The sequence below is a fragment of the Octopus bimaculoides genome, chromosome 29 (genome assembly GCF_046866305.1).
Source record: "Octopus bimaculoides isolate indiv1 chromosome 29, ASM4686630v1, whole genome shotgun sequence".
Taxonomy (NCBI): domain Eukaryota; kingdom Metazoa; phylum Mollusca; class Cephalopoda; order Octopoda; family Octopodidae; genus Octopus; species Octopus bimaculoides.
The window spans coordinates 6,032,783-6,057,782 of record NC_142956.1 but is presented as its reverse complement, the minus strand read 5'-3'; the positions used below and the strand labels follow the sequence as shown (position 1 = coordinate 6,057,782).

Sequence of the window (25,000 nt, the reverse complement as noted above, 5' to 3'; positions counted from 1 at the left end):
CTCTTCTCTTTTTCTTTTCTTCTTCTTTTCCTTCGTTTATTCTACTTCTTTTACATCTTCATGCATTTCTGAATTTCTCCTCTTTTTCCATCTCATTCTTCCACTTCTCCTCCTGTTTCTTCTTCTACTAAACATCCTTTTTGTCCTCCTTTTTCTCGAACCTCTTCCTCCTGCTCCTCCTCCTGCTCCTCGTCCTCCTCATCATCATCATCATAATCATCATATTTTACTCCTCTTTTCTTCCTTTTCTTTCTTTATTTCTTCTTCTTTTTCTTTTTCTCGCCTCATTCGTCTTTTTATTCAGATGCACAATCTTTACTACCATCATCATAATCAACACAATCATATTCACCATCACAATAAACATGGTAATCTCCATCATTATCAAAGTAATCAACATTAACAGCATCACTCCTCGTCAGCATCATAACATCTTCGTTATCAAAACTACCGCCATATTTTCTTCTCTTGTGCCTCATTTACATATTCGCCGCTACAGGTACACTTTGATCCTACTATCCTTTCCATCTCGTCCACCATCAACGTCTTTAACAATAATATTTAATATTATGTCACAAATCTTTTTCTTAAAGATCTTAATATATTTTTAAATTTCAGGGATTTACAGGATAATAACATCAAGCAACTCAAACGAGAAACCTTCCGAAATCTGTCCGAATTAACAGATCTGTAAGTTGAATCTCTCTTCTTTCATTGCATTGTATCAATGACATCATTCGAAATCTATATTTTCCCATTCTTCATTTAAGTCCCCACTCCCATCTTTCCTAATATGTGTTCTATCGTTTGTGAATCTTTATGTGAGTGTTGACCCGATTCTGAGATTTGGGCTATATGAGAGCCTGCTATTTGAGGGGAAACATTTAGTGCATGCATGTGTATCGATCACAGTATACGAGTGTATCAACGTGTGTGTGTAATTCGTTGTGCATTCTATGTTCAGTGGTTATTTCTAGATCAATGCCAAATAACATTCCTGAACATCCCTTGCGCTAATATGTTTACACCTAGTCATACACATACGTTTTTTATAATATTCTTTATTGTTATTGTTGCTGTAACTGTTGTTGCTGATCTTTTTCTTCTCGTCCTTCTTCCTTCTTTTCTTCTTCTGCTTCATCTCTTTTTTATTCTGCTGCATCGTTTTCTTTTCTGCTTCATATTCTCCCTCTTTCCACGTTTCCTTCTTTACCACATCCTCCTACTGCTTCTCTTCATCTTCTTCCTTCACCTTCCTTCTTCTTCTTCCGATTTTTCTTCTTTTGTTTCTTCCACATTTTCATTATAAGCGTCATCATCATTATGATCATCATTATCATTATCATCATTATCATTATCATCAGAACTGTTTTTACAGTCATCATGTTTGATTTCTTTTTATTTCATGTTGTTGTTGTTGTTCATCTTCTTCTTCTTCTTCTTCTACTTCTCTTTCTTCTTCTTCTTCTTCTTCTTCTTCTTCTTCTTCTTCTTCTTCTTCTTCTTCTTCTTCGACTTATCCTTCCTCTTTTCCTTCTTCCTTGACTTTTGGCTTCGCTTTGTCTTGTCCTTATTTTTGTCCTTGTTCTTAGTCTTCTTCAATTTCTTTTACTTTGTCTTATTCTTCAATTCAATGCTGTTGCTCCTTTCTTTCTTTCTCTTTTTCCATTTCTTCTTTTCCTCTTTCATCTTTCGCCTTCTTATTTTCTACTTCCATCCTTCTTCTTTTAATGCTTCTAAGTTTTTTTCTTGTTTACTCCAACTTCTAACTTTCATTCTTCTTGTATTTCTTCTTTTCCTTCATGTACTTCATCTTCTTCATATTTTCCTTCTTTTTTCTTCTTCTTCTTCTTCTTCTTCTTCTTCTTCGACTTATCCTTCCTCTTTTCCTTCTTCCTTGACTTTTGGCTTTGCTTTGTCTTGTCCTTATTTTTGTCCTTGTTCTTAGTCTTCTTCAATTTCTTTTACTTTGTCTTATTCTTCAATTCAATGCTGTTGCTCCTTTCTTTCTTTCTCTTTTTCCATTTCTTCTTTTCCTCTTTCATCTTTCGCCTTCTTATTTTCTACTTCCATCCTTCTTCTTTTAATGCTTCTAAGTTTTTTTCTTGTTTACTCCAACTTCTAACTTTCATTCTTCTTGTATTTCTTCTTTTCCTTCATGTACTTCATCTTCTTCATATTTTCCTTCTTTTTTCTTCTTCTTCTTCTTCTTCTTCTTCTTCTTCTTCTTCTTCTTCTTCTTCTTCTTCTTCTTCTTCTTCTTCTTCTTCGACTTATCCTTCCTCTTTTCCTTCTTCCTTGACTTTTGGCTTTGCTTTGTCTTGTCCTTATTTTTGTCCTTGTTCTTAGTCTTCTTCAATTTCTTTTACTTTGTCTTATTCTTCATTTCAGTGCTGTTGCTCCTTTCTTTCTTTCTCTTTTTCCATTTCTTCTTTTCCTCTTTCATCTTTCGCCTTCTTGTTTTCTACTTCCATCCTTCTTCTTTTACTGCTTCTAAGTTTTTTTCTTGTTTACTCCAACTTCTAACTTTCATTCTTCTTGTATTTCTTGTTTTCCTTCATGTTCTTCTTCTTCTTCTTCTTCTTCTTCTTCTTCTTCTTCTTCTTCTTCTTCGTCTTCTTCTTCTTCTTCTTCTTCATTTCCTTCTTTTTCTTCTTCTTCTTCATTTCCTCTTCTTCACTTCATTTCCTTCTTCTTCTTCTTCTTCTTCTTCTTCATTTCCTTCTTCTTCTTCTTCTTCTTCTTCTTCTTCTTCTTCTTCTTCTTCTTCTTCTTCTGCTCTTCGTCGCCTCGTTCTTCTTTTTATTAAGAGGCACAATCTTTAATACCATCATCATAATCAACAGCATGAAACATCACCACCAACATCACTTCAATATCAAAGTAATCAACATTAACGGCATCACCCCTCATCAGCATCATAATATCTTCGTCATCAACACAACCGCCATATTTTCTTCTCTTGTTCCTCATTTACATATTCACCGCTACACCATGACAGTCAACAGCCTGGTTATCAGGTATATCCTGATCCTATTCTCCTTTCCATCTCGTTCACCATCAAATTGTTTAACAATAATATTTCATAATATGTCACATATCTTGTCCATAAAAATCTTAATACATTTTTTAAATTCCAGAGATTTGCGGGAAAATAATATCAAGCTCCTCAAAGCAGAAACTTTCCAAAATCTGTCCAAATTAACAGATCTGTAAGTTGAATCTGTCTTCTTTCATTGCATTGTATCAATGACATCATTCGAAATCTATTATATTTTCCCATTTTTTCTAATATGTGTTCTATCGTTTGTGAATCTGTATGTGAGTGTTGACCCGATTCTGAGATTTTGGCTATATGAGAGCCTGATATTTGAGGGGAAACATTTAGTGCATGCATGTGTATCGATCACAGTATACTAGTGTATCAACATGCGTGTGTAATTCGTTGTGCATTCTATGTTCGGTGTTTATTTCTAGATCAACGCCAAATAACATTCCTGAATATCCCTTGCGCTAAGTTTAGACCTACGCATACACATACATTTTTATAACATTCTTTATTGTTTTTGTTGTTGTAACTGTTGTTATAGTTCTTCTCCTTTTTCTCATTCTCCTTCTTCTTTTCTTCTTCCTTCTTTTCTTCTTCTTCTTGTTCTTTTTCTACTTCTTGTTCGTCTATTTGTTCGTCACTTTTTTCTTCTTTTTCTTCTTTTCCTAATTGTTTTTCTACTCCACTTCTGCTTCATTCTTTTATTTTTATCCTCCGTCTTCTTTTTTTCTTCATTTGTACCTTCTTCAACCTTCTCATTCTTCAAGGAGAAGAACGAGTAGAAAAAGTAAAAAGGAAAAGAGGAAAATGAGAAGTAATAAAAAGAAAAAAAGAAGAAACACAAGAAGAAGAAGAAGGAGAATAATAATAATAATAATAATAATAAAAAGAAGAAGAAGAAGCAGAAGAAGAAGAAGAAGAAGAAGAAGAAGAAAAAGAAAGAAGAAGAAGACGGAGAAGAAAAGAAAAAGCAACAGAAGAAGAAAAAAGGAAGACGAAGAAGAAAAGAATAAGACAAAGAAGAAAACAAAAAGAAACAGAAGAGAAAGAAGAAGAAGAAAGCGAAGAAGAAGAAGATGAAGAAGAAGATGAAGAAGAAAAAGAAGGCGAAGAAGATGAAGAAGAAGAAGAATAGGAAGAAGAAACGGAAGAAGAAGAAAAAGAAGTAGAAGAAGAAGAAGTGAAAGAGAAAAAGACCATCATCATCATCAGCATCATCTCTCTACCATCATCATCATCATCATCATTATCATCATCACCATCATCATCATCGTTTTGTTCTTCATCAGCATCCGTTTACAGTCCTTCTCCTGAGTCATCTAATTATTTCGCTATAATAATTAATATCTGTTCCGAAATTCTTTACATATTCTTTTCAACAGAAATTTGTATAACAATGCAATCAACAATATTTAGGCGGCATTTTCCAGAACTTTTTTAGTTTAACAGAATTTTTATTTTGATAATTTATGATTGTATTTCACTGCCCACATATTTATAACTTTAAAATGCCATCGCATTCTATCATGCTCTCTCTCCTTGTCTCGCTCTCTATGTCTCTATCTCTCTTTCACTGCATTCTCGCTTCCTCTCCAGCGGTGTACGTGATTGTTTTAGAATGTCTGTGAATGTGAATGTGTGTATATTTGTAAGTGAACATGTGTCTGTGTGTATTAGTATATATGAGCGTGTGATGGTTCAAGCAGCAGATTTTATGTATGTGCATACATATGTTTATGTTTTGCGTATGGGTGATTCAATATTCGTGTATCAACTTGTGGTTGCATTCCGGTCCGTATATTATTTACTCTCTTTAGCTCTGGATCAATGCTGAATACTATCCCTCAATCTTGTAATTGTATATTTAAAGCTAATTTGCCCATATATAAATTTCTATAACCTTCCAAATCTTAATCATTTTCTTTCATTGTTTCCCTCAAAATATTTCCAGCTACCGTCAAAATTATCATTGCCATAACTTTCCTCATCAACGTCATTATCGTAAGCACCTCCAACACTACCACCACCACAAATACCACCATCACCATCCCCTACCTCCTCTTCATTATGATGATCATCATCGTCATCACTGCCCCCCTGAGCATCATCATGAAAATCAACAGCACCCCCCCTCCTCACGGACTCCGCTATATCATCATATACCCCACCACCAAAACCACCACCATCACAACCACCTCCATCACCATCACTAAGAACATCAACACCACCATCATAACCATCACCACCATAGCCATCACCACCACCACCACCATCATCATCATCATCATCATCATCATCATCATCATCATCATCATCTTCGTCATCATCATCTTCGCCATCATCATCTCCATCGTCTTCAGCGTCTGGATTTCTAAATTTTTATGCACTATATGTAATATTTTATCATGAATCGATTATGCACAAGTTTTTCACATCTCATTTTTTTTTAACAGATATTTGCAATACAATGACATCACTGAGATTGAAATAGGATGTTTTCAAAATCTTCCCAGTTTAAGGACTCTGTAAGTGGGATTATTTTTTGATTATTTTATTGACAAAATAATTCGAAACATTTCACATCTTTCCATCCTTTCTGTTTTCTCTCACTCTCCTTGATACACTATATATTCTCAGTCGCTTTCCATTGGAATATGCAATTCTTTGTGAATGTCTGGGAAAGTGTGTGGGCGCGTGTGTGTTTGTGTGGGCTAATGTATGTGTTTCTCATAATTCATGTACAGTAATCGATCGACTAACGCGGGTGTTACGTTCGAAAACTACAGCGAGAAATGAAAATCCGCGAAGTAGAAACAGTACTGTACTGTATATATGTTTTATTATTTCTTAATAATTTGTATATATTTGTCTTATAAATGCGAAACAACAACACAGAAAAATAGACGTAAGCTTAATAAAACGTGATAGGTGAACCGCGATATTGCGAGGATTACTGAATTTGATTTTGTGTATGTATGTACATATATATTTATATGTCTGTGTCTGTTGGTATCAGGAAATGTGTACGAATGTATCGACTTGTGTTTGTATATCTTTTTGGATATCATTTATTGTGTTTACTTTTCATCAACGCTGTTTACTATTCATGACTCTTTGTTCTAATAGTATATTGAGAATTAAATTATTCATGTTTAAATTCTGCTACACCTTCCAACTCTTAGTAATTAATTTTACGCTTTTCTATTTCTTCATCATTTACACCTACAACACGAAATTTCCGTCTTCGTTTTCTGTAAGTCATTTCTTTTCCTTCTCCATGCCCCTCTACAACAACGTATTCCTCCTTTATTCCTCTAAAATGACAAAAGCTGAAACAACTGCAACACCAACAAGGCCTTTGTAAACGCTTAAAAACTGCCCAGTAAAATGTCTAGTTAACTGTTTGACTAGGAGGAACAAATTCTATGTGGAAAATTTCTTCTGCACCATTGAAACTAACCAGCAACGTCTTGATGCTGAGCTTCGCTCCACGCGTGTTCGGGGCATGGTAACATCGAATGCTTTTATTGACTTAATTGCTGTTTCATTTCCGCGTCGTGGCCGTAACACCAGTAATCAATTTCGAAAATGGGTCCGGATCAACTTCCAACCGTTCTTTCAGTTCATGATTCATATTCACGCATGACGCTTTTTGATCTGTGAGCAAGCGAGGCACACATTTTGCTGCAACTCTTTTCATTCGCAATATCTCACTCAAAATTCGTCTGCAGGAGCTCCAACACACACCAATCATATCAACAATTCTGTCAATTCTTCGGCGATGATCCTTCAAGATCAGTTCATGAATTTTTGTGATGTACGATACAATTAAGAGGATATTTTTAGAACGCAGATTTGCCTTTAGAACAGCGGAAAACTGGGTAAATTACCTTTACAAAGCGGAAGCATTTGTCAACAGCTATGTAAGGGTAATTTACCGAGTATTTTTGCAGCAGTTCTAACAGCAACACTACGTTCTAAAATATATCATCCTTTTTGTAGCGTACAATACGCGTTTTCACGCTTCTAATAAAAAAGCAAATATTTGTTTATCTGCATTTATAAACACACAAACGCACACACAAATACGCGCGCGTTGAGACACGCAAACACACACACATATTTCAGCTGTTATTTCTAGCAGTGTAGGTGTTCTAACACACTCAGTCTTATTTAATGACATTTATTCTTTTCCTTTTAGGTGAAACCTGCTAACTAGCCGCTCCATCTAATTATTTGTAAACACGCTAGTGTTCGCTAAATCATCGATAAATTTTGTATGGAGTAAATATATATGCTTGTAGCGAGGATGTTCAGAGTAGGTAATCTGTGCCGACCATTCTGACGAAGCTTCGGCCTAAAGCTGAAGCCGTACGGTGAAGTGATATCAAGATTGCTACTTTCCTGCCATCCACAGCCGCTGATAGTATGCATGTATACAATTATATGTGCGTTGACAGTAGCAACAAAACCCTCCAGCTCTTATTTCTAGCGGCGTAGACGTTCTAACACCGTCAGTCACATGTAATGACATTTATTGTTTTCCTTTTTCGAGACACTCAGCTAACTAGCTGCCTCCTTTAAATATATTTGTATATATATAAAAGAGAGGATGTTTGTGTGTGTGTGTACGTGAATGTGGTTTATGCACGTCCACAAATTAGCACGCATGTCGCTCCAATTTTAGGAGGTGATGTGTCATGACCTTATGTGCATTTTGGCCAATATTTTCTCTCAGAGGCACCCGCGTATAGCTGCAAAAATCGATAAACTTTTACGAATTTTGAAGTTTGTTGACATGGCGAAGTCAAATCTGTGCGTACGCGCGTGAAGGCGAGAGAGAGAGAGAGAAATTGTATGTTTGTAAGAGGGAAGGTGAAGGAGAAATACATTTTGTTTGCCAGCGTCTGTGTGGTAGGCATGAAAGCAACAAGCAAAAAGAAAAAATACCTTCTCTGTCTCTCTCTATCTCTCTCCCTCCCGTACACACACATGCCAGTTATCTCTCTTTCTTTCTTTCTTTCTTTCTCACACACACACACCAACATTACACACAAAACAAATGTTGCCAAAAAGAAATACACTCTTTCTTTTTATAGTGAGTATGCCAGACAAAAAGTGTGGTGTGTATGTGAAGTTCTTTTGTTAGTGTGAGAGAGCAGCATGTGTGTATGTGTGTGATGTTGCTGTGTTTGTGAGACAGGGAGAGAGAGAAAGAAAGGAAGAAAGAGAGATATCTGGCATGTGTGTAAGGGAGGGAGAAAGATAGAGAGGCAGAGCGCGCTCTCTCTATCTCTTTCCCAACACTTTCCCAACACTTTTTATGGAAACTGTCGAATTGATGTAAACAAACCCATGTGGTCTGATTTTCATGTTTCTAGGTATTGTACCGTAAATCGCCATTTCCAAAATATATTTATTTTAAATCATTTATCCGTATATATATATGTAACGCAAGATGTGTGTATGTGTTTTGTTGATATACGGGCAACACACACACATACACACATCAGAACATGTATGCGTACAAAAAATATGTATGCAATTGATGTACATACGTGCGTGTGTGTATGTGTGTTTTTGTCATATATATATATATATATATATATATATATATATATATATATGTATAGAGAGAGAGAGAGAGAGAGACAGACAGACAGAGAGAGAGAGAGAGAGAGAGACAGACAGAGAGAGAGAGAAATTGAATATTAATTCAATTTAAAACCAAGTGGCCTAGCATATAAAAAATCTGAAAATTCAGAAAAAAATGTATTACACGTGTATAAGGGATGACCACTAGGTGGACATCCGATATGCTAGAAAGAGGTCATCAACAACCCAACCACAAACAAAAATAATGTTCTCCAGAAAAATTTCGCAAAACCTCAGAACAGGACAAAATGAGAAATATACAGAATAAAGAATTATCTATGGACTACTGCTGTTTCGAACATTAACGTTTTACCTACGTAACATCCGTGTTCTCATATATATATATATACTTAAGACTTTATTGTGATCTGAACAGAACCGCTCCTGACACAGAGAATCGGGGGCCCTTTTGGTCATTCTATTTTCCTTGCTGGAAGGGTTCCTAACCCATGGACAAAGAGGCTTTAGATGATGGCGGTGGTGTTTTCAAAGGGATGGCATGTGTAACCTGTTCACCTCTGCCGATCAAACTCCCAACTCATGCGCTCCAGTTGTAACACTGATTCTGCCCAAATTTGACACCATGTTACTTAGTTTGGTTTGAAATAAAGAACTTCATTAGCTTAATAATCCCAACTTAATTCCGGTCAAACCCGGGCTATACTACTGGTATATTATATGAGTGGAGGCGCAATGGCCCAGTGGTTAGGGCAGCGGAATCTCGGTCATAGGATCGCCGTATCGATTCCCAGACCAGGCGTTGTGAGTGTCTATTGAGCTAAAACACCTAAAGCTCGACGAAGCTCCGGCAGGAGATGGTGACGAACCCTGCTGTATTCTTTCACCACAACATTCTCTCACTCTTAATTCCTGTTTCTGTTGTGCCTGTAATTCAAAGGGTCAGCCTTGTCCCCCTGTGTCACGCTGAATATCCCCAAGAACTATGTTAAAGGTACACGTGTCTGTGGAGTGCTCAGCCACTTGCACGTTAATTTCATGAGCAGGCTGTTCCGTTGATCGGATCAACTGGAACCCTGGACGTCGTAAGCGACGGAGTGCCAACACACATTATATATGAGACGTATTGTTATCTAGAAGACACAGATAGTGGCAGGTAACCTTAAGTAATTGCTACGGATAGACCGTAGACTCTTGGGTCGTTAGTGATACGAGTGAGAAGTCTAATGTGTGTCTTGCATTATCATGCATATATTGGAAAAAATGAGACAACAAAGCCAAGGCTGTGAGGAGTTTTCAGGACATGTATAAAGGAAAAGATATAGATATAGATTTACAGCTGTTTCTGGGATATTATGGATATCCCTTCATCAGAGACGATGTGAGATGGTTAAATAGAAATGAATAAGAAAATGAAAGCAAAAATAAAGCGATAAATATATGACGATATTGTAGTTCAGAATATATTGAAGTTGTATATATATATATATATATATATATATATATATATATATATATATATATATATATATATAAAGAGAGAGAGAGAGAGAGAGAGAGAGAGAGAGAGAGAGAGAGAGAGAGAGAGAGAGAGAGAAGGAGAGAGGGAAAATAAAAACAAAGAAAATGCACACTAGTTTTTTTTATAGAAACAAAGATATATATATACAAAGAAATTATCTACATACAAATAAATTATGGTGTATAAAAATCATTATCATGATGCAATATAGGAATTCATACCGGTTTCGTCATTGCTGTTCACTGAATTTGAATCAACGCCGTTTGAAAATCGGTGTTGATCTAATAGTACCTGCGTGAAAAGACTGCATGCAAGGGAGGTAAGCAGTTCTGAAAGTGAGGCTATTAGGTTAATATTATTAATAAGTATTAATGGTGTATGGGATATTTGAGGATTAGTGGGATTATTGGTATCAGTAAAGTTAGTAGCGTCCTGTATTAATTTGTGTGTTCATGTTAAGTTGTGGCTGACATTTATTAACGAATTTCCCAGTTTATTTAATATTTGCTACATTGCGGCGTCCTGGGAACATTGATAAAAAGGGAAAAATCATGAAGTTTGTTTTAACGTTCCTAGCACACATATCTATGTGCTCATTGAGCTGTATCAGTCTAAGTTGTGGAAAGCGGATTTGTTCTTTGAGAAACGTTGTTCTTCGTGGTTTCTGCAACCTAAGCAGGTAATAACATAGATTAGGTTTTCAGGATTACAAGTGAAGTTTGATTTTATCTCAAATATTTCCCCATATTTGAAGTGAAATTTTGTATCCTCCAAAAGGTGGGGCATGTGCCAGAGTTAGGTCACCGCATTTTCCCACTTTTGGTTCCGTTGTTAACAGATACAGTCTTGCGCTGCTTAATATTTTTTTTTATGATTTCGGTTGCATTTTAGTTTCGATAATTTTGTGTGAGGACAAAATTTCGTCCATTGTCCAGTGAGAATGGTTCGATTTTAGATGATGATGTTGAATTCCACAGTTATTCTTGGGTTATGTGTGGAGATGTATGAAAGTGCTTTTTAATTTGGTATAGTGTTTCGGTTATATAGACAGGTACAGGACAGGGAGCACATCGATAGATGTGCTAGGAGCTTTACACCAAACTACCTAATATTCCCTTTTTATAAATGTTCTCAGAATACTTCAGTGTAGCAAAGACTAAATAAAGAGGCAACTTTCAATAATAAACATCAACCACAACTTAACATGAACACACAACTTAATACTCTGGACACTACAGACTTTACTAATACCAATAATCCCACTAATTCTCATACATCCTATATACCATTTATATTCTGTTAATCATATTAACCTAACTGCATCACTTTCGGAATTGCTTCCCTCTCTTGCATGCAATCTTCTCACACAGATACTATTAGACCCAAATCCGGTTGGAAATCTGTATTGATTCAAAGTGAGTAAATAGCGATGACGAAACTGATATAACTTTCTATATTGATAATGATTTGTATACCTTTTAATTCCACTTCAAATAATTTATTTCTATGTATATACCTTTGTTTTTATAAGGAAAAAGCCATTACTTTTATACCTAGTGTGCATTTTCTTTGTTTCTTTAACTTTTCCCTATTTATACCACGTTTATTCTTTTCTCTTTCAAACCTGATTCTATTATATACATGTGCGAAAATAGAAGTTGAAAATACATTGAGAGTAGTTAAAATATCTTTAACATTAAGTTGTTTGTGGACATTTTGTTTTAATTTGTGACACATCATGCTTTTTGTTGAGCCCAAATCGCATTTGCGGACACATGGAAAATGAGCTACGACCAACTACTCTGCCTATGTGTTTGTGCATACCTGTCAATGCCATCTATACTATAAGGTCTGGAAAGCTAATTGAGGCTTTTTACGGGTATTATATTTATTTTTGGTTTCTATCTTCAATTAATATTATTGTTATTATCATTAGTAGTAGGAGTAGTAGCATTAGTATAAATATGATTTATTATTATAATCAGTATTGTAACTAGAATAATCACTATAGATGGCGTGTTGTATTTATTCACCTTAAACGTATTTTATCAAGTGTGGACATCTTAGAGCCTATGTCCTGTCTTGTGCGTAAAGGAGTAAATTTTGTAGTGAAAATGTTGTACATTTCTTCCACAAAAAGCCACCCCTATCATCGCCTATTCTATAAGATTTTGCTTCAATAATTCCCAAGCAATCGAGTATATTTTGTTACTATCTTTTAGTGTCCAATTCTTTTAGTGACAATTCTGTGGTTAATAGAACGTGAGCGAGCTCCTATATAGAAGTCCTCCGTATTCTCTGAGGTAACCTTACATCTGGATACGTATATTTGTACCTACAATTAGAGTTAGCCGGACAGATCCTATGCCTTGCACAATCACATTTGATATTTCTACTAGCTTCTATTTTATTGGTTGTTAAACCATAGTTCCTATCCTGATACCTAGTTGAGTTACTTATGGTTCGTTCGATCATGTCGACATCGTTGCTATCTATCGATCTATAATTATTATTGTTGTTATTACTTAGATGGAAAATGTTTAATGTACTAGCACTGTGTGCTGCTATAATTTGTGATAGAGCTTTACTATTAGAAAATGCTAGTCTACATCTATGGTTATTAAATATTATATAGTATTTACAGTCTTTTGAAAAATGCTTCGCCCGATACAGAATAAAACTGTTTTGGTATATTGGAAATGATTTGATTTCCGAAAGGAATTATATACCACTCGATATTGCTAGATGTATGCATGTATGTATGTTATTGTGGTATGTATTTCTATTTCTACCTAAGCTTTTTGTAGACGTGTGTAAGATATTTACCTGGTTTATATTTCGTCCTGGGTTTTATTTGATATTATATCTGTCAATTATTTGCATAGTAATCTTGGCGGAACTTATGTATTCGTTATCTCCCCTATCTGAATGGCACCTCTCGGCAGATCCATTCTTAACTGAGTCACTTATCTAATTTGGCACAAATTCATGTAAATTTATACGCTGCATCGTAGTTCAAGGTAATCTATTTTTAAATTGCCCTGACTGTCTATCTTTAACTCTTCCCACGGTTCGTTCTTGGTTGTTAATCGAGTTCGTCATATTATGCATTTTATTGGAGTTATTACTAGGACGGTTCATCCCATTACGTTTACTTTTTCTATTATTACTACCGGTAAAGTATTTTAGTTTTTCGCTATATCACGCCTTCTCTGCTGCTAAATTATAAAAGACCTCATTTCACTTTAAATATTTCCTACCTTAGAGATGAGTAATGTGGTTTGATATATTGTCTACTATAAATCAGTTTATACATTTTGGGTGGTTGTTATTTATATGAATTCTCTAAGGTTCCTATTAGACTTATGATATGGCATGCATATGCCTAAGCTTAGACCTAAATAAACGGCGAGATTCATGCTCCTCTTCTACTGATATTGAAAGCCCTGTTAAAAAAAAAAACTTTTTCGTATGCATTCGGAAAAAAAATACCGCCACTTATTTCTGCTTGAGTGTGCGGAAGCCCCCATGTTGCAAGAAATAAGAGTTATAAACATTCTATGCTGTATGAAGCGCACAATATATACACACAGACAGGACAGATGACCACACCATGAGGGAATATAAGATGCTGGACAAGACTCAGCGATATTTCGGCTAAATTGGACTGTCGGTACACACACACACACACACACACACACACACACACACACACACACACGCACGCACACACACACACACACACACACACACACACACACACATATATATATATATTATTTTGTTTAAAAGAGTTCCAATTCTGTCTGTTTTTTATGTTTTATTTATATTCTTGTAAAATTAATGTGGGATATAGAATATGGAATATACAATATATAATATAAAATAAAAATGGATGGTACAATGAAATAAAGTATTGAATGTCTTATTGAATATATGGAATATGTCTTATTGAATAGATGAAATATTGAGTGTTCAATACAAAGGATTAAATATATAAAGGCGAATACGTATTTTCTATAACTTGTGGTATTTCATTATGGCCGGTATGACAGACTTTAACAGACTGTAATAGATTGGCTGGTTTTCTGTATTTTATACCAATTCCTTTGGACAGCAGCAGTATGCGTTTGGCTATTTTTAGAATTGATGCCAAATTTATTTTTAGAAATGATGACATTTGAGAAATTGTTTTGTGTCTTGGTTGTAGGGATAAGATTTTTAAACCCCAGTAGGTGTTTGGCTTTTCTTAGAAATGATGCCAAATTTATTTTTAGAAATGATGACACTTCAGAAATCGTTTTGTGTTTTGGTTGTAGGGATAAGATTTTTAAACCCCAGTAGGTGTTTGGCTATTCTTAGAAATGATGCCAAATATATTTTTAGAAATGATGACATTTGAGAGATTTTTTGTGTTTTAGTTATAGGGATAAGATTTTTAAACCCCAAGTAAGATAAATTTAATCATTGTTTGTTAAGAGTGGGTTTGAATTTCTTAATAAAGTCCTTTTCTTTGCATTTTCTCTCAATTTCATTCCGGTTGTAAAGTTTATGGAATGGAAATATAATAAAAGTTTGATGACCACATGTTGCCAGATGGTTACTCAGTGGTATTTGGCGGACTTCTGGGTTTTTAATCTGTTGTCGATGCACCCGTGAGCGTTCAGATAGTGCATTACCTGTCTGGCCAACGTACAGTTCTTCACAATTAGGGCATTTGATGCAGTAGATTAGATTTCTACTTTTGCAGTTCATGTTCGCATTGGTGAATATTTTCCCTGTTTTTGTGTTCATATATGGATTGATCGGCATGTACCACATCGGCTATCATTGCATCTGGATACAGTGAATGTTTGATTTTTGTTGCTGAGGTCAAACCTTGCCTTTCTTAATTGCTTTTTCAAGTTTTTAGGTTGTCTCTTACTGAGAGTTATATTTTGATCTGTAATGATATTTCTCAATTCCTTACTTTGTGCAAGGATTGGTAAGTTCGCTTTGGCGATATTAAAGATGTTCTGGTGGCATGGATTTTGTGTCACTATAAATGGAATGATCTTTTCCTGTTTGTCTTTTCTTTGCGGTGTCCTCAGTTGTTGTATGGGTATTTTCGAAGCCCGCTGAATACCATTTTCTATGAGTCGTGACGGGTACTTTTGCTTCAGCAGAAATTCTTTCAATTCCATCAGCCGCTGATTTCTGGTCTTTATATCCTCTACAATAGTACATGTTCTCCTGGCTAGGCAGTATGGTATGTTGCGTTTTGTATGGGGTGGATGGCACGATTTAAAGTCCAAGTATTGGTGCGTGTCTGTGTGTTTGTAATATATATCTGTGGTAATGGCGGTGTTCTTTTTAATTACCATTATATCTAGAAATGGTAATTTGGTACTGCTCATCTCCTTTGTAAATTGGATGGATGGGTGTAGGTTATTCAGGAGGGTGTTAAATTTTTCCACAGTGCTTTGAGGTTTGGTCCAGATTATGAAGCAATCGTCCAGGTATCTCTTCCATGCTTTTTCTATAAACTTCCTAAATTCGGTGTTATATCTCTCCTCTATTTCCTGGTAGAGTTTTTGTTCCAAGTAACCCATCACCGAATTCGCATAAACGGGAGCAAACCTCGTCCCCATAGCCGTGCCTTTAATTTGGATATAGTTCTTACCATTGAAGAAGAAAGTATTATTTTCCAGGATAAGTCTCACTGATTCTAGTATAAATGTCACCGTGTACCTGTTGGGAATTGCTTCTCTGTGTTTGTTTACCCAGTATTCAACCGCCTTTATTCCTAAATCATGTGGGATATTTGTGTATAGGCTTACTACATCAAAGCTCAGTAGGATTGAATTTGTTTCAGTGGTTTTGGGAAGATGGGATAAAAAGTCGATGTCATCCCGAATTAAACTGGGTGTGTATGTACATAGTGGCTTCAAAAGAATGTCGATGAAATTGCTTAGACGGTGAGTAGGGCATACTGTGCCAGCTATAATTGGTCTAAGTTTTAAATCTTTTGGATGTAGCACTTTTATGTATTCACTTCCTTGTTCTTTTACTGCCTGTTGAATATCTTCTGACTTATGTATTTTGGGTAAGCCGTAAAAGCTACTGGGTTTTGGTTCGAAGTTGGTGATGTAGTCTCTTTCATTATCAGTGAGTGAGTTGTAGTGTTTAGAAACTAGGTGGTTGATCTTCTTCATGATGTGGTGGTCTATGTTCGAGGGTATTTCACAATAGAAGGTTGTATCCTTTAGTTGTTCCTCAACTAAATCCTTGTAGTGTTCCACATCCATGATGACGATTGCACCCCCTTTATCTGCTTGTTTAATTATTATTGTTTCATCGTTTTGTATGCGTTTAAGTGCAGATATCTCGGATTTGTTAATGTTCGGCCTAACTTTGGTATTTTGTTTTAGGGAGAAGTTTGATAGGGTGTCAATATATTGGTCAAGGTAGATATTTCTGCCTTTTGGCGGGGTGAAATTTGATTTATTCCTCACTAAAGAATCTTCGGTTTCATTATTATTGTTATTATTAATATTAGTGGTGAAGAATTCGACAAGTCGTAATTTGCGACAGAATTTCTGGATATCTCCCTTTAGTTCATGGTGGTTGACTGTTGGTGTAGGTGTAAATTTCAGGCCTTTTAACAGAAGTTGGGTTTCATCATTGTCAAGATCTCTTCTGGAAAGATTAATTATCTTAGGATCTATATGTCCAGTTGTTTTGGGTATGTTACCTCTTGGAGTGTTTCTTTCTCCGGTGTTTGTTGTCCTGACATTAAAAAATGAATTTTTTTCTGTTTATGGTTACTATTTTTGTTGATGTTGATTTGAAGTTTGTGTTTCCGTTGTGTTATTTTACCTGGTGTTGTTATGTCTGCCGTCCTATTTTCAGAATTATAATCTTCTTTTTCAATTTGTAAGTATTGGTTTTAGTGATCTGAGAGGATGGTCTGGTATTGTTTCCGGTTCTAGGTCGGTTTTTTCCCGTTTTTTGTAGGTAAAACATTCATATATATGTATATACACATTCATATATATATATATATATATATATATATATATATATATATATATATATATACAAATGATATATAAGCGTATGCATGTATACATACATATATTTACATACCTACATCTACATGTATATATAGATGCATATTAGGGTACAGGACGTTGGAAAAATGAACGGGAACATAATAACAAAATATATATATACTGACATATATATATATTTAGCGCATAAATTTAGCACATAAATATATGGCTGATGCACACGCATATACGTATATACATACATACACACGCACATACACACACACACACACACACGCATATATATATATATATATATATATATATATGTATGTATATATACTAGTTTAAAACTAGCTCCTGTCGATGGCTCTTCATTAGGCCTTGGGTCCTACAAGAAAACTTCATGCAGTGAGTACATATTAAATTTTATTAATCTTGAACAATATTTTTCAATCAATGAACAATTTTCATCAGAAGAATAATATATAATTTGTCGACTTGGAAAGTATTGCAAAGTTGCATCATAAACAGTATTTTTTTGTCCTCTCTTTCTGTTGATTGTTTTGAACCATCACCATCACTAGTACCGCCACCAACACCACCACCACAACTGCCATACATACACCATTCAGATTTCTGACGCCACCACCAACAATACATTTGACTTCGCCGCTTTCGCTGCCTACCGCTCCACCACCAACACGACTACTTTTAATAAAACATCATCAACTATCCTTAAATGTATTTTTCTCTTTCTCTCTCTATTTTTTTTTGTTTCTCTCTGTGTCTTCGCCACCGACCTCACCGACCGCTATGCCTACTATTACTCTCACACCACCATGAGGAATAGTATGCGTGTCATTGAATAGTGAGAGAGGGGGGTCAAAGTGCGACACACTGACACACAGAAATTAGTTTTCACATTTATTATGTTAGACATATATATATATATATATATATATATATATATATATATATATATATATATATATATATATATATATAGTATATGTATATATATTACACACATATATATATATACCGTGCCAACGGCGGTCGAGCACGGGTCAGTCGGTCCTAAGAAGCGGGTGAAAGCTTCCACGAAAGGCGCCGGATCCGTCACGAAAGCGATAGTAGCAAATATGTGTGTGTGTCTGTTTGTGTGTGTGTGTGTGTGTGTGTGTGTGTATGTGTGTGTGTGTGTGTGTGTGTATAACATTTAAAGAAGGATAAAATCTTTATAAGAATTTATCTAGTAGTCAGCATGAAAAAACCACATAAGGGAAGACTATAAGTGTTGCCTTTAAATATATTTATTTATATTAAGGACATCCTCATCATCATCTTCATTATCTTTTACATTCCCTTCTTTTCAAGCAAGTGTCTAGCGATATAATTTAATAATTTATGAGAATGTTTTTCTATATGATTGTTCTGAACGCAGTTTTATGTTTTAGGTATTTGTATCACAATAAAATCACAAAAATTCATCCACGCATCTACGAAAATCTTCCGAATTTAGAAACACTGTAAGTAGAGTCACTTTTCTTCACGTTATTTCATTCTTCATGTATGAGAATGAATCCTCCTCCTTTTCTTTTTCTTCCTCTCGTTCTTCTTTTTCTTTTTCTTTTTCTCCTTCTCCTTTTACTTCTTCTTCTTCTTCTTCTTCTTCTTCTTCTTCTTCTTCTTCTTCTTCTTCTTCTTCTTCTTCTTCTTCTTCTTCAGCTTCTCCTCCTCCATCTTCGTCTTATTTTCTTGTTTCTTCTTCTTTATCTTCATCTAGTGTCATTTTTTCTTGTCTTTCTTCTTTTCTACCTTATCCTATTTTTTCTTCTCCTCATCCTCCTATTTCTTTTTATCCTGCTTCTTCTTGTTCTTCTTTTCGTCCTTATTCCTCCTGTTATTTCTTCTTCTACTTCATCTTTTTCTTTTCTTCCTACTCCTTCATCTTCTTTTACTTCTTCACATTCTTTTTCTTTTTCTTCTCCTCCTCCTCCTCCTCCTCCTCCTTCTTCTTCTTCTGCTTCTTCTTCTGCTTCTTTTCCTTCTTCTTCTTCTTCTCTTTCTTCGTCTTCTTGTATTTCTTAGTTTTGTCCAATATCTTCATCTTCCTCCATTATTTTTTTCATTTTTTTGTTTCATCTTTTACTCCTTCTTCATCCTGCTTGTGTTCTTCATCTTCTGTCATTTATTTTCTTCTTTATCGTCTATTTTCTTCGTCTTTCACTCCTACATCTGCATCGTCTTCCTCCTCTTCGTCTTTCTCTCCTACTTCTGCTTCGTTTTCTTCCCCTTCTTCCTCTCCGTCCTCTTCCTCTTATTCTTCTTTTTGTTCTTCTCCATCTTCTTGTTCTTGTTCTTCTTTGTCTTCCTGTACTGCTATTTCAATTTCCTCTTCCCACTGCTCTTCTCCTTCCTATTCTTTTATGTCTTCATATTCTTACCTTTCCATCTTTTTCTGAATCTTTGTCTTCTCTTTTGTGTTCCTTATCTACTATCATTCCTTCTCTTTCAAATTTTCCCCTACATTTTCCTCATTGTTCTACTTCTTTTTCCCCTTCTTCTTCTTCCGCTCTTTCTTCTTCTTCTTCTTCTTCTTCTTCTTCTTCTTCTTCTTCTTCTTCTTCTTCTTCTTCTTCTTCTTCTTCTTCTTCTTCTTCTTCCACTTCTTCCTCTTTCTCTTCTTCTTCTCCTCCTCCTCCTCCTTCTTTTTCATAGATTTCTCTCTCGTCCCTTTCTTGCACATGTCCTCCGTTCTTTCTCGATTATTCTTATCGAAATCGTTTTCATTATCACACCCTGAGTCATCATAATTAATAACATCGTTATCACTCTCATCATCACCATCATCATCTTCACCACAATAATCAGCACTAGCATTCGTATCACTATTAGCAGTGAGCATCGTCCTCATTTTCTGTGGTCAAAATATCTTCCTCCACAATCACCATCATCACCACCAACACTAACATTACCGTCGCATCATCATTTCCATTATCCTCATTATCGTCTTCATCAATAACATCTTTTTCTTCTTTATCTTCTTCTTAACTGAATTTTATGTCACAGGAATTTGCGGGATAATAATATCGTGGAAATCAAAATAGAAACCTTCCGAAATCTTTCCAGTTTAACACGTCTGTAAGTTGAATCAGTCTTTTACAGTATTTCATTGATGATATATTTCTAAATCTGTAATATCTTCCCATACGTTATTTCATGCTCACCCCCCCCTCTTTCTAAAGATGTGTATTATTGTTTGTGAATGTCTATGAATGTGTATGTGGTCCTATATGAGAGTGTGATACGTTAGGGGAAACATAGTGCATGCATTTCTATGTCTGCCAACATGTGTGTATTAACATATGTGTGTAAGTCGGTGTTTATATAATATACGGTGTTAAAACCACCATCATCACTACAACAACCATCAGCATTATCATCATTACCACCACCACCACACGATCAGCCTCCTCCTCCTCATCATCATCATCTTCTGTATCATCATATCCACCCTCATCATCAGCAAACAGTTTCCCAATTTTTAAGGCGTTATATTTAATATGTCATTACGATCCTGATCGACACAAGTTTTTCAAAACTCAATTTTTTGTTACAGATATTTGGAATATAATGATATCAATGAAATTGAACCAGGGGCTTTCGAAACCCTTTTCAAGTTAAGAACTTTGTAAGCTGGATTAGTTTTTTGAATCTATTTTATTTATGATATAATTCTAAACGTTTAATGTCTTTCCATCCTTTCTTTTTTCTCTCAATCTCCTTGGCATTCTTTGTGAATGTCTGGGAAGTTGAGTGTGTGTGTGTGTGTGTGTATGTGCGTGTGTGTGTGTGTGTGTATGTGCGTGTGTGTGTGTGTGTGTTTATGACTGTGTGTGGATTTAAGTTTGTGATTCTGTTAATTAATGTGTATGATTTTGTGTATGTACATATATATAGGTTCCTTTTAGTATGAGTGAAGGTCCACGAGTGTACCGACTTGTGTTTGTATATATTTTTGTATATCATTTATTGTGTTCTCCATCAACGCTGATTACCATTCATCGCTCTCCGTTCTAATTGCATATTTAGAATGCGATTACTCATATTTAAATTTTGCTATACCTTCCAACTCTTAGTAATTTATTTCATACTTTGCTATTTGTTCATCATCTTGTTAAGCATAAACATTTTCAACCGAAATCAATTGTTCACCCAACTCTTGTTGTTATCTCCTTTTCCTTATTTTCTTACTTCTTCATTTTCTTCTTCTCCATCCCCCCCCCCAGTCTTTCCATCCCTCCTTTCTTCCTCCCATTCCACTTCTCCTCCTCCTCCATTTTCTTCTCCATCATTTTTCCTCCCACTCCTTCCGTACCATTACTCTTGTCTCCGTTTTCTTCTTTTTCGTCTTCCCCGTCTTCTATTTCTCATTTTCTTCCTTTTCTTCTCCTCCTCGTCTTCCTGATTTTTCTCCTTCTGCTCCTTCTCCTTCGTCTCTTCGTCTTCTTTTCTTTTTTCTACTTTTTCTTTTCGTTTTTTTCTTTCTTTTTCTTCTTCTTATTCTTCCTCTCCTCTCCTCCTCCTTTCACTTCTTTTCTTACTCCTATTCTTGTTTTGCTTCTTTCTCTTCTTTTTTTCATAGGTTACTTTTCCATACTTTTTTTGAGCATGGTGTTTGTTCTTTCTTGATTTTTCTCATCGAAATCATCTTCAGTATCACCTACCTTAGTCATCACAATCAACAACATCGTTACCAATATCATCATCGTCATCGTCATCGTCATCATCATCATCATCATCATCATCATCATCATGAAAGAGTTCTTTGTCATCTTAATATTCTACTTCTTCTTGCTCTTTTCTTCTTTTCTTATTCTTCGTTAGCTATCATTTTTCTCACCTCTTCCTCACCCCCTTGTTATTTTGAAACTGCTTCATCTTTAACTTCTTAATCTTCATCATATTTCTCGTCTTCTTTTTCCTTATCCTCTTCGCTGTCATCATCATTATCGACGTCTTCTTCCTTGCCATCATCAGTGCCATCATTTGTATTCTTCGCAATCATCAAGACCATCAAGTATATCATTGCCCTCTTCATCATCAACGTCATTCATAATAATAGAACATCCCATTCAGATGAACAATCTTCAACACCATCATCATCACCATGAAAAACATCCCCACAAACTTTGTCATCCTCACCGTAAACGTGCTAATCCCTATCATTATTAGTTTCCCAAACATTAACATCCTCACCAACATCATCATAATCAGTATCATATTCAGCAACACCATAGACATGCTAATCAAAATAGTCAACATAAACATCACCCCATCATTAGAAACGTAATATCTTCGTCTTCAACATTACCGCCATATTTTCTACTCTGACTTATCATTGTTTATATCAATATCACCCCTCCAACATTATCTCCATCATCATCATCATTAATTTCATCATGATCGTCATCTACTCTCCATCTCTTTCAACATCTAATTAACTAACCATAATATTTAACATTCTGCCAAATTTGTTGCATAAAATTTCTAATTTTCTCAATTCTATGTTACAGGAATCTACGGGATAATAATATTACGAATATCAATGTAAGAACCTTCCAAAATCTTTCCAGTTTAACAGATCTGTAAGTGGAATCACTCTTCCTTTGTAGTGTTTCATCGATATATTTCTAAATCTGTAATGTCTTCTCATCCTTCTTTTTAAGCGCTAGCATCTGTCTTTACAAAGATGTGTTTTATTGTTTGGGAATATGCGTATGCAAGTGTCGGTACAATTCTAAGTTTTGGAATACATGAGAGTTCATACATGTGTATGTCTGTGTGTATGGATAAATATGTACGAGAGCATTAACATGTGTGTGTAATTCGGTGTGTATATTATGTACGACTTTTACCTTTAGATCGACGCTACATAATATCCTTGAATATCCCTTGTATCCCAGTCAGTAAGAAAACTACAATAATATCCCTATCATCTTTCACGTCACCATTGTTCTCTGTACCGATCATCAGCAACCTCAACTTCGTCATCGTCCTAATCATCATCAACATCATTCATTACTAGTGTAAACAACTCTGTAAGATGAATCAGTCTTCTTAACAGTATTTCATTGACGATAGTTTTCCAAATATTTAATGTCTTCTCATATTTCGTTATACACTCCCTCACCCCTCTTTACCTTAGGTATATCTCTCTCTATCAATGTGTGTGCTATTGTATATGAATGTCAGTGAATGTGAAGGGTCGCTTCTGACAGTTGGTATATATCAGTGGAATACTTGAGTGGATATGTTTAAAGCATACCTGTGTTTATATCTAAATGTCTGTCTTTGTGCACGGATGAGTGGATGCGAGTATATGAAGATTTGTGTGTAATTCAGTCTGTATATCATGTACGTTGTTTCCTTCTAGATCAGCACTGATTGCCATTCAACACATTCTCTAATAGAGATATATTTAGAACAACATAATTAAGTCTCTAATTTTTATACATATCGTTTTGCTTCTTCTTTTTCTTCTTTTTGACTTCCTTTTGCTGTTATTCTTCTTCGCCTTCTTTGTCTCCTTCATTATTTTTTCTTTTACCCGCCTCCTCCTCATCCCCTTATCCTTATTCATCTGCGTCATCATTAACTTGTTAATCTTCTTCATAATTTTCAGCTTCCTTTCCATTATCTTCGCCGTCGTCAACATTATCACCGTTGTCATCATTCTCGTCCTTATTGTTATTTTTCACAGTAATCAACACCGCCAAGTTCATCATCGCCTTCTTCATTAACAACATTCATTATCATAGAATACTCCAATCAAATGAACAATCTTCAACACCATCATCTTCGTCGACAAGAGCAACATTCCCACAAATACCATCATCTTCACCATAAAGTTGCTAAGTCCCATCATTATTAGAATAACCAACATTAACAACATTACCCCTGATCCTCAGCATCATAATATCTTCGTCATCAACATTACCACCATATTTTACTTCTTTGCCTCATCATCATTTATATCAATATCACCCCTCCAACATTATCTCCATCATCATCATCATACATTTCACCATAATCGTAATCTACTTTCCAACTCTTCCAACATCTAATTGATTAACCATAATATTTAACATTCTGCCAAATTTGTTGCATGAAATTTCTAATTTTCTCAATTCTATGTTACAGGAATTTGCGGAATAATAATATCAAAGAAATCAATGAGGGAACCTTCCGAAATCTTTCCAGTTTAACAGATCTGTAAGCGGAATCAGTCTTCTTTTATAGTAGTTCATGGGCGATATATTTCTAAATCTTTAAGTTCACTCCATCCTTCTTTTTAATCTCCGACATCTGTCTTTCCAAAGATGTATTTTATTGTTTGGGCATATGCGTATGTGAGGGCGAGCATATTTCTAAGATTTGGGGTATACGAGAGTGCATGCATGTGTCTTAACATGTGTGTTTAATTATGTGTGTATATTACGTACATTTACATCTAGATCGACGCGAAATAACATCCTTGAATATCCCTTGTAGTTGTATATTTAGAACTAGATTCTTAATATACATTTTAAAATACTTTTTGTCCGTTTTTGCTGATGTTGTTGTAGTTTTTGTTGTTTTTTTTTGTTGATGTTGATATCTTTCTTCTCATTCTACTTCCGCTCCTCCTCGCCGCCATCATTGTTATCGACGTCCTCGTCATCGTTATGGTTCCTATCATCGTTCGGGTCGTCATTGTTATCGGTACCGATCATAAAC

At 35.2% G+C, this 25,000-nt stretch overlaps 1 protein-coding gene across 2 annotated transcripts in view; it reads left to right on the top strand.

Moving 5' to 3' along the window:
- Positions 1 to 25,000, top strand: part of LOC106869292 (uncharacterized) — a 247,362-nt gene that overhangs the window by 27,704 nt on the left and 194,658 nt on the right. For both annotated transcript variants that reach the window (XR_016238965.1, XM_089345317.1), the window contains exons 5-12: positions 619 to 690; positions 3,141 to 3,212; positions 5,503 to 5,574; positions 18,676 to 18,747; positions 20,291 to 20,362; positions 20,841 to 20,912; positions 22,798 to 22,869; positions 24,425 to 24,496. Coding sequence is in view for 1 of the 2 variants with exons in the window: in XM_089345317.1 (XP_089201443.1) it covers positions 619 to 690; positions 3,141 to 3,212; positions 5,503 to 5,574; positions 18,676 to 18,747; positions 20,291 to 20,362; positions 20,841 to 20,912; positions 22,798 to 22,869; positions 24,425 to 24,496 (576 nt within the window). In the remaining variant the exon portion in view is untranslated. The remainder of the gene's footprint in view (positions 1 to 618; positions 691 to 3,140; positions 3,213 to 5,502; positions 5,575 to 18,675; positions 18,748 to 20,290; positions 20,363 to 20,840; positions 20,913 to 22,797; positions 22,870 to 24,424; positions 24,497 to 25,000) is intronic.